Source organism: Engystomops pustulosus, chromosome 8, assembly GCF_040894005.1.
Source record: "Engystomops pustulosus chromosome 8, aEngPut4.maternal, whole genome shotgun sequence".
Taxonomy (NCBI): domain Eukaryota; kingdom Metazoa; phylum Chordata; class Amphibia; order Anura; family Leptodactylidae; genus Engystomops; species Engystomops pustulosus.
Window position 1 is genome coordinate 118,793,338 of NC_092418.1, and position 16,488 is coordinate 118,809,825.

The following is a 16,488-nucleotide window of genomic DNA, read 5'->3' on the forward strand; positions in this document are numbered from 1 at the left end:
GTGTGCACAGATTTGGCTTTTTCGGCTATTGAGGGTCTCAGGAGGGGGATCCGTGTAGAGACTATGACAGAAATAATGAGGGATTATCATATATATATATATTCAGAGGCCAGGAATCTCATGGCTGATAAGCACTACATGTCCCAGCACACCCTGGGGGTCACCAGTCCTCTCCTATATGGGGCCCCAGCAGTGACTGCCCCCCTTACCCCAGCGGCTCCTGATGCCCCCTGCCAGCAGCATTGCGACCCCAGAAGCTGCCATCTTCCACCTGACTCCGCCTACCGCACAATTTATACCTCCCACTTCCTGCAGAACACATTGCATTGTGGGAGTTGTAGTTTATAAAAGCTGAAGCTTTTTTTTTTTTTTCCAGTGTGCAACTCAACAGCGGCTTCTACCAGAGAGTAATGGGGGATGTGTAGGTGACACTGTTATGGGGGATGTGTAGGTGACACTGTTATGGGGGATGTGTAGGTGACACTGTTATGGGGGATGTGTAGGTGACACTGTTATGGGGGGGGGGGGGGGGGGGTGTAGGTGACACTGTTATGGGGGGATGTGTAGGTGACACTGTTATGGGGGGGGGTGTAGGTGACACTGTTATGGGGGGATGTGTAGGTGACACTGTTATGGGGGGATGTGTAGGTGACACTGTTATGGGGGGATGTGTAGATGACACTGTTATGGGGGGATGTGTAGATGACACTGTTATGGGGGGATGTGTAGATGACACTGTTATGTGGGATGTGTAGGTGACACTGTTATGGGGGGATGTGTAGGTGACACTGTTATGGGGGATGTGTAGGTGACACTGTTATGGGGGATGTGTAGATGACACTGTTATGGGGGGATGTGTAGATGACACTGTTATGGGGGGATGTGTAGGTGACACTGTTATGGGGGGATGTGTAGGTGACACTGTTATGGGGGATGTGTAGGTGACACTGTTATGGGGGATGTGTAGGTGACACTGTTATGGGGGGATGTGTAGGTGACACTGTTATGGGGGGGATGTGTAGGTGACACTGTTATGGGGGGGATGTGTAGGTGACACTGTTATGGGGGATGTGCAGGTGACACTGTTATGGGGGGGATGTGTAGATGACACTGTTATGGGGGATGTGTAGGTGACACTGTTATGGGGGATGTGTAGGTGACACTGTTATGGGGGATGTGTAGGTGACACTGTTATGGGGGGATGTGTAGGTGACACTGTTATGGGGGATGTGTAGGTGACACTGTTATGGGGGATGTGTAGGTGACACTGTTATGGGGGGATGTGTAGGTGACACTGTTATGGGGGATGTGTAGGTGACACTGTTATGGGGGATGTGTAGGTGACACTGTTATGGGGGATGTGTAGGTGACACTGTTATGGGGGATGTGTAGGTGACACTGTTATGGGGGATGTGTAGATGACACTGTTATGGGGGATGTGCAGGTGACACTGTTATGGGGGGGATGTGTAGGTGACACTGTTATGGGGGATGTGTAGGTGACACTGTTATGGGGGAATGTGTAGATGACACTGTTATAGGGGATGTGTAGGTGACACTGTTATGGGGGAATGTGTAGATGACACTGTTATGGGGGGATGTGTAGATGACACTGTTATGGGGGGATGTGTAGATGACACTGTTATGGGGGGATGTGTAGGTGACACTGTTATGGGGGATGTGTAGGTGACACTGTTATGGGGGATGTGTAGGTGACACTGTTATGGGGGGGATGTGTAGGTGACACTGTTATGGGGGGGGGGTGTAGGTGACACTGTTATGGGGGATGTGTAGATGACACTGTTATGGGGGGATGTGTAGATGACACTGTTATGGGGGGATGTGTAGGTGACACTGTTATGGGGGATGTGTAGGTGACACTGTTATGGGGGGATGTGTAGGTGACACTGTTATGGGGGGATGTGTAGGTGACACTGTTATGGGGGATGTGTAGGTGACACTGTTATGGGGGGGGGGTGTCCTCCTCTCTTTTTAATAACTTTTTAATCTCTTAGCTTTCAGACCCCGTGATGCCGAAGCAAACTACAACTCCCATGAGGCGCCGCGTTGAGCATGCGCACTCTACCTTGTTTATGTGCCCGTTCTGTGCGGTCACTCTGACTTGTTAGAATATCGTGCGCTTCTGATTGGTCACTATTACTATCCTAAGATTCTATTGGCTGCGCAGAGTCCCGCCCCCGTCCCAGCTGACGGTGCGGGTTTGGTTGCGGCGTGTGCGGGGAAGGAGGAGCGCCCACGTGTGTCCGGGAGCTGCTGCAGGCCGGAGAGGACCGGAGGGGCCCCGCTACCCGCACCTGCTCCGCTACACTCTGCTGTAAGTACCCGCATCTCAGAGCGGGGCCCGGGCGCTCAGTGACCCTGTATCACTCATTGTAACCCGGGGCATGCGGCAGTGAAAGGGTCTATCGGTCTCGTGGAAAGTGCGGAGGGGTCAGAGGTCAGGGCTGCTCCTGCCACGTGATGTCCAGTCCTCCGGGTCACATCACTGTGGTCACATGATACAGGGAGTTCCCTTCAGTACAAAACATTGGCCTAAAGTTTGAAGAAGTCACAAACCTCCCGGAGGTTCTAATGGATCGGTGATTAGTGCCCAAAATCTCCCTGAAGGTGTCACTCCTGGAACTAATCAGAAATACATTTTCTTGTGAGTAATTAACTAGACTCCATTAGTTATTATTATGTTTTTTTTACAGTTTACTGCTTGCTGTCAGTGAATTGTAACGCTCTGTATTATCTATGGAGGCAGAGAACATGTAAAGTACCGAGACGTTTCCCAGCTGGGGGTTTGTTAGATTTGTTTGTCAGAAATCTGGATGAATACATTGTATCAGGAGGGATCTGTGATTGGTCGGAATGGGATGCCATTATAACTGACCTGCAGCATCTGGATGATTGGGAATGTTCCTGTTTGTTGACAGCAAGCAGAGATCATGGCCTGAAGCTTAGTCTATTAGATCCATAACAATCCTGGGATTGAAGATATTAGAAGTCAGAGAATCTTCCTCACACGACGGCTGATCATTGGTCCAGCTGCGTGTCAGACTTTGTTTCGTCACAGTGTTTCAGTAAGTCTCTGTATCTCTGCAGCAGCTGCCGCCCTGTGTCCCGGGGTCCCGAAGGCGATGGAAGGAGCGGCGGGTGGTGATGGAGGCGGTTCCGGGTCGCCCAGTCCGGAGCCTGAAGAAGGAGCCGCAGCCGCCGCAGTGGAGTTTCATGAAGATGAAGAGATCATTGAGGTGCTGGAGCTGAATGAAGCAGAACCAGACCCAGGTAAGCGATCAGAACCAGTGTAACGGTGCTGGTGAGGACACCTGTGGCATCATGGCGCTAACAAACATTGAATATCTAATGCTCCTCCCCTCAGACGACCTGGCCAGCGACATGGAGGACGTGGATTTTGCGGATGAACCAGATGAAGATGGAGAAATGGGAGATGAGGAGTGGGAGACGGAGGATGAGGGCGTGGAGGAAGGAGCCGACCCCCATGATGACAGTGAGCTCACCTACTCGAAGCACACAGGTAGGTACCAGCCCCCGCCTCAGGCTGCAGGGGGAAGGGCTCATTCACATCAGGTTTTACTCCCATATTTCGCTTGGTCCATTTGTAAGACGAGACGAGGCAGAGCGACTGAACTACAGACAAGACGGACGGAGGGACAAGAAGGGAGAGGGGGACAAGACACGACGGGAAATTGGCGCAGGGAATTCAGCAGAGATGGGAAGTGTAGGGGAGGAGCTGCGGACGCGCAGGGAGATGAGACGGGACCGATGACCGGACTGGAGACGAGACGGGACCGATGACCGGACTGGAGACGAGACGGGACCGATGACCGGACTGGACATGAGACGGGACCGATGACCGGACTGGACATGAGACGGGACCGATGACCGGACTGGAGACGAGGCGGGACCGACGACCGGACTGGAGACGAGGCGGGACTGACGACCGGACTGGAGACGAGGCGGGACTGACGACCGGACTGGAGACGAGGCGGGACTGACGACCGGACTGGAGACGAGGCGGGACTGACGACCGGACTGGAGACGAGGCGGGACTGACGACCGGACTGGAGACGAGGCGGGACTGACGACCGGACTGGAGACGAGGCGGGACTGACGACCGGACTGGAGACGAGGCGGGACTGACGACCGGACTGGAGACGAGGCGGGACTGACGACCGGACTGGAGACGAGGCGGGACTGACGACCGGACTGGAGACGAGGCGGGACTGACGACCGGACTGGAGACGGGGCGGGACTGACGACCGGACTGGAGACGGGGCGGGACTGACGACCGGACTGGAGACGGGGCGGGACTGACGACCGGACTGGAGACGGGGCGGGACTGACGACCGGACTGGAGACGGGGCGGGACTGACGACCGGACTGGAGACGGGGCGGGACTGACGACCGGACTGGAGACGGGGCGGGACTGACGACCGGACTGGAGACGGGGCGGGACTGACGACCGGACTGGAGACGGGGCGGGACTGACGACCGGACTGGAGACGGGGCGGGACTGACGACCGGACTGGAGACGGGGCGGGACTGACGACCGGACTGGAGAAGGGGCGGGACTGACGACCGGACTGGAGAAGGGGCGGGACTGACGACCGGACTGGAGAAGGGGCGGGACTGACGACCGGACTGGAGAAGGGGCGGGACTGACGACCGGACTGGAGAAGGGGCGGGACTGACGACCGGACTGGAGATGAGGGTTTATATGAAGGAGAAGAGGTATGAGACAGGACTGCGACCAGACTAATGATAATGAAAGTGTCCCAATCATTCCCGCTGGGTATTTTCCGGTTTCCTCCCATCTCGGCTCCATGGCTCGGAGTTCCCTGTGTAATTGCACCATGAAAACCTTTCCCTTCACGTGTTTCCACGTCTCTTCCTCTTCCCCCTCTGTCGGTGTCTCATGTCCCTTGTCCCTTCTCTCGGCAGCCTCTGTGTTCTGCGTCAGCCTGGACCCCAAGGAGAACGCCCTGGCCGTGACCGGGGGGGAGGACGACAAGGCCTGTGTCTGGAGAATAACTGATGGGGAGACCATGTTTGAGTGCACCGGTGAGTGATCCTAGGCCAGTGATGGAGAACCTTCTAGAGATCGAGTGCCCAAAATGAGACCCAAAAAACACTAGCTTTACCCAAAGTGCCAACACAGCAATTTAGGCAGTAAAAAACGTATTGCTACCAGATATTTGGGGCTCCAATCCGACCCTGTCCACACCTCCGCACTCTTCAGACAGGACCAAGCAGCACAGGATGGGTCACTTTAAAATTTTAGGGCACTAGTACTGCCTGAGACTGCAGGAAGATGCCATGTCTGGCAAACTCTGTGCCTGGGAGACAGCAAGTGTGCCCACAGAGAGGCCTCCGAGTGCCATAGGTTTGCCACCACTGCTCTATGCCATGCACCTCCATTACTGGTGTATACAGTACAATTATTATACCGCATTGTCACCTGTCCTGATCTGTACATATATAATGTTTCCAGGGCACAAGGACTCTGTAACCTGTGCCACATTCAGCCACGACTCCTCCATGGTGGCCACAGGAGACATGAGCGGACTTATCAAGGTGTGGAAGGTGGAGGACACAAAGGAGATCTGGTCATTTGAAGTGGCTGACCTAGAGGTGAGAGTCAATATTGTAGTAGTTATATTCCTGTACATAGGGGGCAGTATTATAGTAGTTATATTCCTGTACATAGGGGGCAGTATTATAGTATTTATATTCCTGTACATAGGGGGCAGTATTATAGTAGTTATATTCCTGTACATAGGGGGTAGTATTATAGTAGTTATATTCCTGTACATAGGGGGCAGTATTATAGTAGTTATATTCTTGTACATAGGGGGCAGTATTATAGTAGTTATATTCCTGTACATAGGGGGCAGTATTATAGTATTTATATTCCTGTACATAGGGGGCAGTATTATAGTAGTTATATTCTTGTACATAGGGGGCAGTATTATAGTATTTATATTCCTGTACATAGGGGGCAGTATTATAGTAGTTATATTCCTGTACATAGGGGGCAGTATTATAGTATTTATATTCCTGTACATAGGGGGCAGTATTATAGTAGTTATATTCCTGTACATAGGGGGTAGTATTATAGTAGTTATATTCCTGTACATAGGGGGCAGTATTATAGTAGTTATATTCTTGTACATAGGGGGCAGTATTATAGTAGTTATATTCCTGTACATAGGGGGCAGTATTATAGTATTTATATTCCTGTACATAGGGGGCAGTATTATAGTAGTTATATTCTTGTACATAGGGGGCAGTATTATAGTAGTTATATTCCTGTACATAGGGGGCAGTATTATAGTAGTTATATTCCTGTACATAGGGGGCAGTATTATAGTAGTTATATTCCTGTACATAGGGGGCAGTATTATAGTATTTATATTCCTGTACATAGGGGGCAGTATTATAGTAGTTATATTCTTGTACATAGGGGGCAGTGTTATAGTAGTTATATTCCTGTACATAGGGGGCAGTATTATAGTAGTTATATTCCTGTACGTAGGGGCAGTATTATAGTAGTTATATTCCTGTACATAGGGGGCAGTATTATAGTAGTTATATTCCTGTACGTAGGGGCAGTATTATAGTAGTTATATTCTTGTACATATGGGGGCAGTATTATAGTAGTTATATTCCTGTACATAGGGGGCAGTATTATAGTAGTTATATTCTTGTACATAGGGGGCAGTATTATAGTAGTTATATTCCTGTACATAGGGGGCAGTATTATAGTAGTTATATTCCTGTACATAGGGGGCAGTATTATAGTAGTTATATTCCTGTACATAGGGGGCAGTATTATAGTAGTTATATCCTGTACATAGGGGGCAGTATTATAGTAGTTATATTCCTGTACATAGGGGGTAGTATTATAGTAGTTATATTCCTGTACATAGGGGGTAGTATTATAGTAGTTATATTCCTGTACGTAGGGGCAGTATTATAGTAGTTATATTCTTGTATATAGGGGGCAGTATTATAGTAGTTATATTCCTGTACATAGGGGGCAGTATTATAGTAGTTATATTCCTGTACATAGGGGGCAGTATTATAGTAGTTATATTCCTGTACATAGGGGGGCAGTATTATAGTAGTTATATTCCTGTACATAGGGGGGCAGTATTATAGTAGTTATATTCTTGTACATAGGGGGCAGTATTATAGTGGTTATATTCTTGCACATAGGGGGCAGTATTATAGTAGTTATATTCTTGTACATAGGGGGCAGTATTATAGTAGTTATATTCCTGTACATAGGGGGCAGTATTATAGTAGTTATATTCCTGTACATAGGGGGCAGTATTATAGTAGTTATATTCCTGTACATAGGGGGCAGTATTATAGTAGTTATATCCTGTACATAGGGGGCAGTATTATAGTAGTTATATTCCTGTACATAGGGGGTAGTATTATAGTAGTTATATTCCTGTACATAGGGGGTAGTATTATAGTAGTTATATTCCTGTACGTAGGGGCAGTATTATAGTAGTTATATTCTTGTATATAGGGGGCAGTATTATAGTAGTTATATGCCTGTACATAGGGGGCAGTATTATAGTAGTTATATTCCTGTACATAGGGGGCAGTATTATAGTAGTTATATTCCTGTACATAGGGGGGCAGTATTATAGTAGTTATATTCCTGTACATAGGGGGGCAGTATTATAGTAGTTATATTCTTGTACATAGGGGGCAGTATTATAGTGGTTATATTCTTGCACATAGGGGGCAGTGTTATAGTAGTTATATTCTTGCACATAGGGGGCAGTATTATAGTAGTTATATTCCTGTACATAGGGGGCAGTATTATAGTAGTTATATTCTTGTACATAGGGGGCAGTATTATAGTAGTTATATTCTTGTACATAGGGGGCGGTATTATAGTAGTTATATTCTTGTACATAGGGGGCGGTATTATAGTAGTTATATTCCTGTACATAGGGGGCAGTATTATAGTAGTTATATTCTTGTACATAGGGGGCAGTATTATAGTAGTTATATTCTTGTACATAGGGGGCAGTATTATAGTAGTTATATTCTTGTAAATAGGAGCAGTATTATAGTAGTTATATTCTTGTACATAGGGGGCAGTATTATAGTAGTTATATTCCTGTACATAGGGAGCAGTATTATAGTAGTTATATTCCTGTACATAGGGAGCAGTATTATAGTAGTTATATTCCTGTACATAGAGGGCAGTATTATAGTAGTTATATTCCTGTACATAGGGAGCAGTATTATAGTAGTTATATGCCTGTACATAGGGGGCAGTATTATAGTAGTTATATTCCTGTACATAGGGGGCAGTATTATAGTAGTTATATTCCTGTACATAGGGGGGCAGTATTATAGTAGTTATATTCTTGTACATAGGGGGCAGTATTATAGTGGTTATATTCTTGCACATAGGGGGCAGTATTATAGTAGTTATATTCTTGCACATAGGGGGCAGTATTATAGTAGTTATATTCCTGTACATAGGGGGCAGTATTATAGTAGTTATATTCTTGTACATAGGGGGCAGTATTATAGTAGTTATATTCTTGTACATAGGGGGCGGTATTATAGTAGTTATATTCCTGTACATAGGGGGCAGTATTATAGTAGTTATATTCTTGTACATAGGGGGCAGTATTATAGTAGTTATATTCCTGTACATAGGGGGCAGTATTATAGTAGTTATATTCTTGTACATAGGGGGCAGTATTATAGTAGTTATATTCCTGTACATAGGGGGCAGTATTATAGTAGTTATATTCCTGTACATAGGGGGCAGTATTATAGTAGTTATATTCTTGTACATAGGGGGCAGTATTATAGCAGCTATATTCCTGTACATAGGGGGCAGTATTATAGTAGTTATATTCCTGTACATAGGAGGCAGTATTATAGTAGTTATATTCCTGTACATAGGGGGCAGTATTATAGTAGTTATATTCTTGTACATAGGGGGCAGTATTATAGTAGTTATATTCTTGTACATAGGGGACAGTATTATAGTAGTTATATTCTTGTACATAGGGGGCAGTATTATAGTAGTTATATTCCTGTACATAGGGGGCAGTATTATAGTAGTTATATACTTGTACATAGGGGGCAGTATTATAGTAGTTATATTCCTGTACATAGGGGGCAGTATTATAGTGGTTATATTCTTGTACATAGGGGGCAGTATTATAGTAGTTATATTCCTGTACATAGGGGGGCAGTATTATAGTAGTTATATCCCTGTACATAGGGGGCAGTATTATAGTAGTTATATCCCTGTACATAGGGGGCAGTATTATAGTAGTTATATTCTTGTACATAGGTTGCAGTATTATAGTAGTTATATTCCTGTACATAGGGGGCAGTATTATAGTAGATATATTCCTGTACATAGGGGGCAGTATTATAGTAGTTATATTCTTGTACATAGGGAGCAGTATTATAGTAGTTATATTCTTGTACATAGGGGGCAGTATTATAGTAGTTATATTCCTGTACATAGGGGGCAGTATTATAGTAGTTATATTCCTGTACATAGGGGGCAGTATTATAGTAGTTATATTCTTGTACATAGGGGGCAGTATTATAGTAGTTATATTCTTGTACATAGGGGGCAGTATTATAGTAGTTATGTGTCGTCTTGCAGTGGTTGGAGTGGCATCCTTGTGCCCATGTGTTACTATGTGGCACAGCCGATGGCAATACCTGGATGTGGAAAATCCCCAGCGGTGAGTGCAAAACCTTCCAAGGACCTAACTGCCCGGCCACCTGTGGACAGTTTTTACCGGATGGTGAGTTTATCTTGGTACATGACTATTTAACATCTAAAGGATATTATTTGTATATTTTCCCTTTATCAGTTCCTGTTCTCAGTGACCTTTAGGCTACATTCACACGAACGTATGGAGGACGTATATACGGCCAATATACGTCCCCCATACACTCCTATGGGCGCACGGCACCCTACGGGAGCAGTACGGTGCGGCACCGTACCGTTCCGTACCCGGGAAAAAGATAGGACATGTCCTATCTTTTCCCGTAATACTGCGCCATAGGTTGCTATGGAGAGGGGCGGGGGTGAGATGCGCTCACCTCCTCCTCCTCTCCCCGTACACTGCCGTTGCCCGCTACGTATAGCCTTAAATTGTATTATTGAAGTATTTTCTTTGTCTGTAAGGTAAGACGGCGGTGGTGGGTTATGAAGACGGGAGTGTGCGGCTCTGGGACCTCAAGCAGGGGAGCACTCTGCACGTCCTGAAAGGTACATGATGTATCTGTGTACTGCAGAACTGTTACACTGTAATGTTATCGAAGGCTGGTGACCTTTGTCTTGTTGTGCAGGTAGTGACGCCCATTCCGGACCGCTAACCTGTGTCTCCTCTAATGCTGATGGTAGCCTCATTCTCACCGGTTCTGTTGATTGTGATACAAAAATGGTGAATACGGCCACTGGGAAGGTGAGGATTGTGATATAACTCTCTGTATTGTTATGAGTTTGGCGCCCCCTGGTGTTCAGTGTATAACAATGTACACGTCCACCTTAGTGCTGGGGACGCACATGCTCAGTTGCTAAGTTAACACCTGATCTCCTGGGGGGTTGCTGCTGGCTCCCCTGTCATCAATCTACCTCAAGCTGTTATTATTCTGTCGTCATTCCATGTTTGTAGGTTGTTGGAGTCTTCCGGACAGAAAGTAACGTGTCCAAAGCCTCAAAGCGTGAAGAAGGTGAAGCAGATACCAACTCCGTGGAGTCTGTGGGATTCTGCAGTGTGTACGTGATCTACATCATTTAAAGGGGCGGGGGGTCATCTCATTTCACCCAGTAATTATTATTGTTTGTGTAATGTTAAGTTATAAAATTTCCAATATACTTTCTGTATCAGTTCCCGATGGTCCCCTAGACCTCTGCTTGCTGTCATTGTATGGGAAGTTTCAATGTTTATTTCCAGTGGATGAAAACTGATGATGATTGTTGTAACACAAAATCCTCTTATTACAGTCTGAGAGCTGTGCGACCGATGTCAGATATTGTCCACAGGAAGTAAACCTAAGAAGCTTTCTATAGAATGACAGCAAGCAGAGATCTAGAAAGCAAAATATATTGGAAAATTGTAGAAGTTTTTCGGGTGCAGTCACAGGTTGCTGTTACACCTGTATCACAATCGTTCGAGATTTGCATAGTTTTGGGGATTTACCAGGTGAAAGAGAACTGAACTGAAAGAGTAAATTTGATTTTGAAGGGAAAAACCTGTTCCACAAATGCACCTAAACCCACCTCCACGCTGATTGCGATGCAGTCTTAACTGCAAGGTGTGAGTGCACCCTCAGGATGCAGTCACACGTCGTTGTTAACGCTGAAGAGAGGTTTGCCCAATTAAACAGTTGTTAACAAAATGCATGTGTGTTAACAATGTGTTAACAATGGATTAACAGTTGCGTTTTGTAAAGACAAGTGTTAACAGCTGTTTAATTGGGCAAATCTCTCTTCAGCTTTTGCGATGTGTTTTTAAACGCGATGTGTGACCGCACCCTCAATCCTATAAACAATGATGGCAATTTTGCTGGAATGTGAAGACCCCTTTTAGACCTCTATGCAAAGCTGCATCCCTTACCCATTAATTTATCTTCTGGGTAGATAATGAGGAGGTATTTGCACTTCAAATAATGGAAAACCAGACTAAAGGACAGTTTTTTCCGTGTTTTTATAGTGTAATTGGAACACCCCTCATGTGCCTGTGTACAGTGGTCTGTTCCAAAGTGATGCAGTCAAGTGTTGTGGAAGAGACCACGGCAGGGTATAAGGAGGGGTGTCCGGACTAGTCACTGAACCCCCTCTGTCTTTGCAGTCTGCCTCTGGCCGCCGTCGGCTACCTCGATGGGACTCTGGCAATCTATGACGTGTCTACACAGACTCTGAGACACCGGTGTCAGCACGAAGTGAGTGATCTCTGAGTATACCTCGTGCACATGTAGGCTTCAGGACAGCCAGTGCTGGGAATAGTCCCTGGATAGATGTGTAGTGATACCTCTATGTGTATTGTTAGTAACAGCAGGACTGTGATATATTCCGGGATTCTTCTGGGGGGGGGGGGGGGGGGGCTTGTTTCTCAAATGACTTTGCTCTGTGCTCTCTGCAGCCAGTATAAGGTATCGTCCATGGAGAGGTGTAATCATAGCAGCAGAGCTGGGAAATTTAGGATTTACATTCAAGGATTTTCCTCACACTGCTGTTCTCTGTGCAGTATTGAGCTGCTTCACAGCTGCTGCCGAGCAACCAGAAGCCTCTACAGGTTTCATTCCTTATAAATGGAAGGAGTTGTGTAGCATTTTCATGCACAGAGCACAGCAGTGTGAGGACAGATCTCCTGTGCTCTTGGAGAAGCTACAATCCTGGAATATAAATCCATATGTGACAGTCCTGCTGCTACTAACAACACACACAAAGGTCTGATTCCACATCTGAACTTCATATTTCCGTGGGTTTTCTCTGACTTGTGTACACTCATTACTTGCTGTGGCCCATAGATCTGACATCCTTGGGTTCCCTTGGGGTCATGTCATCCTCCGCGGCTCTAGATGAGGATGTGGGGGATAGTTATGGTTGGCCGCTGACCTTCTCCTCTGTTCTTCAGTCCGGCATCGTCCAGCTCCTGTGGGAGGACAACTCTCCTGTCATCTACACCTGCAGCCTGGACGGGGCCGTCCGTCTGTGGGACTCCAGATCTGGGAAAATGATCAGTGAATACTGCGGCCACTCCGCCGAGATCCTGGACTTTGCACTTAACAAGTGAGTATCCGCCTCTACTGCCGGTTGTAAAGCAAAAACCATTTGTGCGCAAAGTGTGTGGCGGCTGCAGATGTAGAGGGGGCGGAGTTATGTGGAAAGAATTGGTGATGTCAGATCCTCAGGGGTGGAGCTATCCCTGCACTGATGTCACTTCCTCACAAGTCTTCTTGAAGCTCCGCCCTAGGTTACGTGGTAAAATCATGTGACTTCCTGTCATCAGTCGCGTTCCATATCGCCACATTTCGGTGATCATAGGGCCGACCGCACTTTTGACCAGACTAGATTTTTGGATATTTTTGATAACCTGGGATGTTATTCGGTAAGTAACAAAGTGTCTTTGCAAACAAAACGTTCAGGTGCAGGAATTAAAATTTCATTTAAAATTGTGAAATATAGAAAAAAAAGTATTTTGTAAAATTTAACAACTTTACATGAACATCCTGGATCTGCTGTAATTGGACGCCCCCTGTGATTTGGGGGCGTGGCCTGATTCTGAAACGGCTTTTTGATCATTTTGATTTCCTGTTTTTCAGAGACGCTTCCATCGTGGTCACCGCCTCCGGCGATCACAAGGCGAAAGTATTCTGTGTGCAGCGACCCGACCGCTAGACGCGCCTGATCCTCTGCGCCCGTCTGCTCACTGTAAAGCCCCACCCCCTATGACCGTCCCTTTAAGGAGGCCGGCGATCTGTTCTCTCCTGTACCTGTTATGGCGCTGCGGATGCATCTGTTAACGTACTTATACGTTGTATGTACGTAGAGTCACATGTATCTAGATTTCACAGAATTTTCAATTTTTTTTTTGAGGGTCTGGGGGAGGGGTATAAGGATGGAGATACTGATACTGAGTTGGGGCGCGGTCACACAGCGCATTTGGTTGCGTTTTCACTGAGTTTTGAAACGCATCATGGCAGCTGAGATGAGGTGATTTTCCGAATTACATTACTGTTAACATTTGCGTTTACAAGAAGTTGTGTTAAAACGACGTTTACGCACATGTTACCAATGTGTTAACAAAATGTTACCAAACTCATTATCAATATATGCGTTAACAAAATGTTAGCTTAAACACATTGTTGACATATGCCTTTACAAAACGCAATGCAAATGCTATGTTAACGCAAATGTTAACAGTAATGTAATTCGGAAAATAACCTCCTCTCAGCTGTCGTGATGCGTTTCAAAACGCAATAAAAAATGCAACCAAAACGTATCGAGAGCCTGGACGTTTCCGGTTTTTACAGGAGATTTATATTTACAGTAAAATAATTCTCCAATCCAGTGGCAGAATTATCCTATATTTCTATTTAGATTACAGCCGGGGCATGCTGGGAGTTGTAGTGTTCAGCAGGTGGGCACCAACCCATTTCTGTTTTTGTTTTTTTTTTCCTAATTCCATCCTTATCCTAATTTTGTAGGAAGTTTAATTTAACTGGATTTACATAGGGAGCAAAATGGGGGGGGGATCTATAAAAAATATATTTAAAATTTCAGGTAAATTTATATCCTCCGAGCATGAGATGGAGTTTTTGGGGTTTTTTGTTTTTTTCTTATGATATGTAAGGGCTCTTTACATTACTTTTGCAAGGCTAGGCTGAGAAAATATAATAAAAAAAAAAAAAAATTTATAATGTACAATGTGTAAATGTATATATCTCGGATATATATATGAATTTGTTGGACTTGTTTTTATGGAACTGGGATAGAAGTTTATAGAACGAATCCTAAAATTAGATGAGAGGTAAAAGCGACAGGCAAAAAAAAAACAAAAAAACTAAAAAGCGTAAAGCGCAATACTGACTATTATATCAGTAGTGGTTATAATTTCCGGGCAGCCGTATTGTACCGGACTGCCCTCCCTCTTTACTGTTCAGATACTTTTATACAGAGAAACGTGTTATTTATCTGTTACTTGAAATATAATTGGAGGAATTTGCTTCCCTTGTCTGTTTTTTTTTTTTCTTTATGAATTTGCCCCTCCCCCAATACAGCCGCTTCTCCAGCATAGGCCACAGACAGCGGGATCACTGCCGACTTCTAAATATATGAACGTTTTGGTCATTAAATAGGAGCTGGTTCAGATTTGTGATGTGAGTGCCTTTTTGCACCTAAAAATCGCCTTTAAAGGGGACCTTTCACCTTCACCACCGACCCCAACACTGTGTAGGTTGTGCTCCACTGAGCCCAGTGCAGTTGGAATTTTTCCTCTAGCTTCTACCGTTCCTGAGAAATCTGTGTCGTTAGTTTTAGAAACTAATCTGCTAATGAGTCATGTGGGAGGAGCTAGGACCTATCAGCTTCAACTTCTGGAACTGATTGCTCTGGAACGGTAGAAGCTAGAAAGAAAATTCCAACTGTTCCGGAATCTGCAGAGCGGCGGCTATCAGTCTGTAAAGAGCTGCAGGAGGTGAAAGTTTTGTTTAATTTCCCTCCTCCTATGACGACGCCTGTGATCCTGAATGCAGTCGCCCAATTATTTATACGACTTGTGTTATTTCTGTGTGTGAATGAGGCTGTAGACTATTAAAGAGGAGGCTTTCTTATACCAGTTGTCCAGTGTTCCTTATTTTCAACGTATCAAAAAATTCTTTAAAAAAAAGAAAAGTGTTTCATAAAATATAAAAAGTCATTCATTGATTCCCTGACGTTCTCTATCGCTCTTCGATATGATACAGGATCTGGAAACCAGAATTAGGAAGTCAAAAATAGCCAAAAACTTAAGAAAATTTTGTAAAAGAAAAAAAAACGGGGGTCAAACTTTTTGGGAATTTGCGACTGCCCCCTGCTGGTGTGTTGATGATTGGAGCCATGGTATAGGACTATCGCCCCCCTAAAAATGATAGGAGGACGCACTGCCCCCTGCTGGTGTGGGGAGCCATGGTGCAGGACAGTCAGTCACCCCCAGAAGTGATAGGAGGACACTGCCCCCTGCTGGTGTGATGATGTGGGGGTCATGGTATAGGACAGTCACCCCTAGTAGTGATAGGAGGATACACTGCCCCCTGCTGGTGTGATGATGTGGGGGGCCATGGTATAGGACAGTCACCCCTAGTAGTGATAGGAGGACACGCTGCCCCCTGCTGGTGTGATGATGTGGGGGTCATGGTATAGGACAGTCACCCCTAGTAGTGATAGGAGGACACACTGCCCCCTGCTGGTGTGATGATGTGGGAGCCATGATATAGGACAGTCACCCCTAGCAGTGATAGGAGGACACTGCCCCCTGCTGGTGAGATGATGTGGGGCCATGGTATAGGACAGTCACCCCTAGCAGTGATAGGAGGACACACTGCCCCCTGCTGGTGTGATGATGTGGGGGCCATGGTATAGGACAGTCACCCCTAGCAGTGATAGGAGGACACTGCCCCCTGCTGGTGTGATGATGTGGGGGCCATGGTATAGGACAGTTACCCCCAGCAGTGATAGGAGGACACGCTGCCCCCTGCTGGTGTGATGATGTGGGGGTCATGGTATAGGACAGTCACCCCTAGTAGTGATAGGAGGACACTGCCCCCTGCTGGTGTGATGATGTGTGGGCCATGGTATAGGACCGTTACCCCCAGCAGTGATAGGAGGACACTGCCCCCTGCTGGTGTGATGATGTGGGGGCCATGGTATAGGACAGTTACCCCCAGCAGTGATAGGAGGACACTG

At 46.1% G+C, this 16,488-nt stretch overlaps 1 protein-coding gene across 3 annotated transcripts; it reads left to right on the forward strand.

Annotated features, from left to right (window-relative positions):
- The first annotated feature begins 380 nt into the window (after nucleotides 1-380).
- On the forward strand, nucleotides 381-15,379 carry AAMP (angio associated migratory cell protein). 3 transcript variants are annotated; one of them, XM_072122404.1, is made up of 13 exons: nucleotides 381-421; nucleotides 2,015-2,334; nucleotides 3,111-3,290; nucleotides 3,385-3,540; nucleotides 4,968-5,087; nucleotides 5,518-5,657; nucleotides 9,694-9,838; nucleotides 10,225-10,308; nucleotides 10,389-10,504; nucleotides 10,715-10,818; nucleotides 11,894-11,984; nucleotides 12,680-12,834; nucleotides 13,368-15,379. In XM_072122404.1, exons 3-13 carry the CDS (start codon nucleotides 3,143-3,145, stop codon nucleotides 13,441-13,443), a joined length of 1,335 nt encoding a protein of 444 aa, XP_071978505.1. In that variant the 5' UTR covers nucleotides 381-421; nucleotides 2,015-2,334; nucleotides 3,111-3,142; the 3' UTR covers nucleotides 13,444-15,379. The 3 variants fall into 3 exon arrangements, with proteins under 3 accessions (XP_071978505.1, XP_071978504.1, XP_071978506.1); XM_072122403.1 differs by having other exon boundaries at nucleotides 382-421; nucleotides 3,108-3,290; XM_072122405.1 differs by lacking the exons at nucleotides 381-421; nucleotides 2,015-2,334 and adding an exon at nucleotides 2,648-2,664 and having other exon boundaries at nucleotides 3,108-3,290.
- Nucleotides 15,380-16,488: the final 1,109 nt, after the last annotated feature.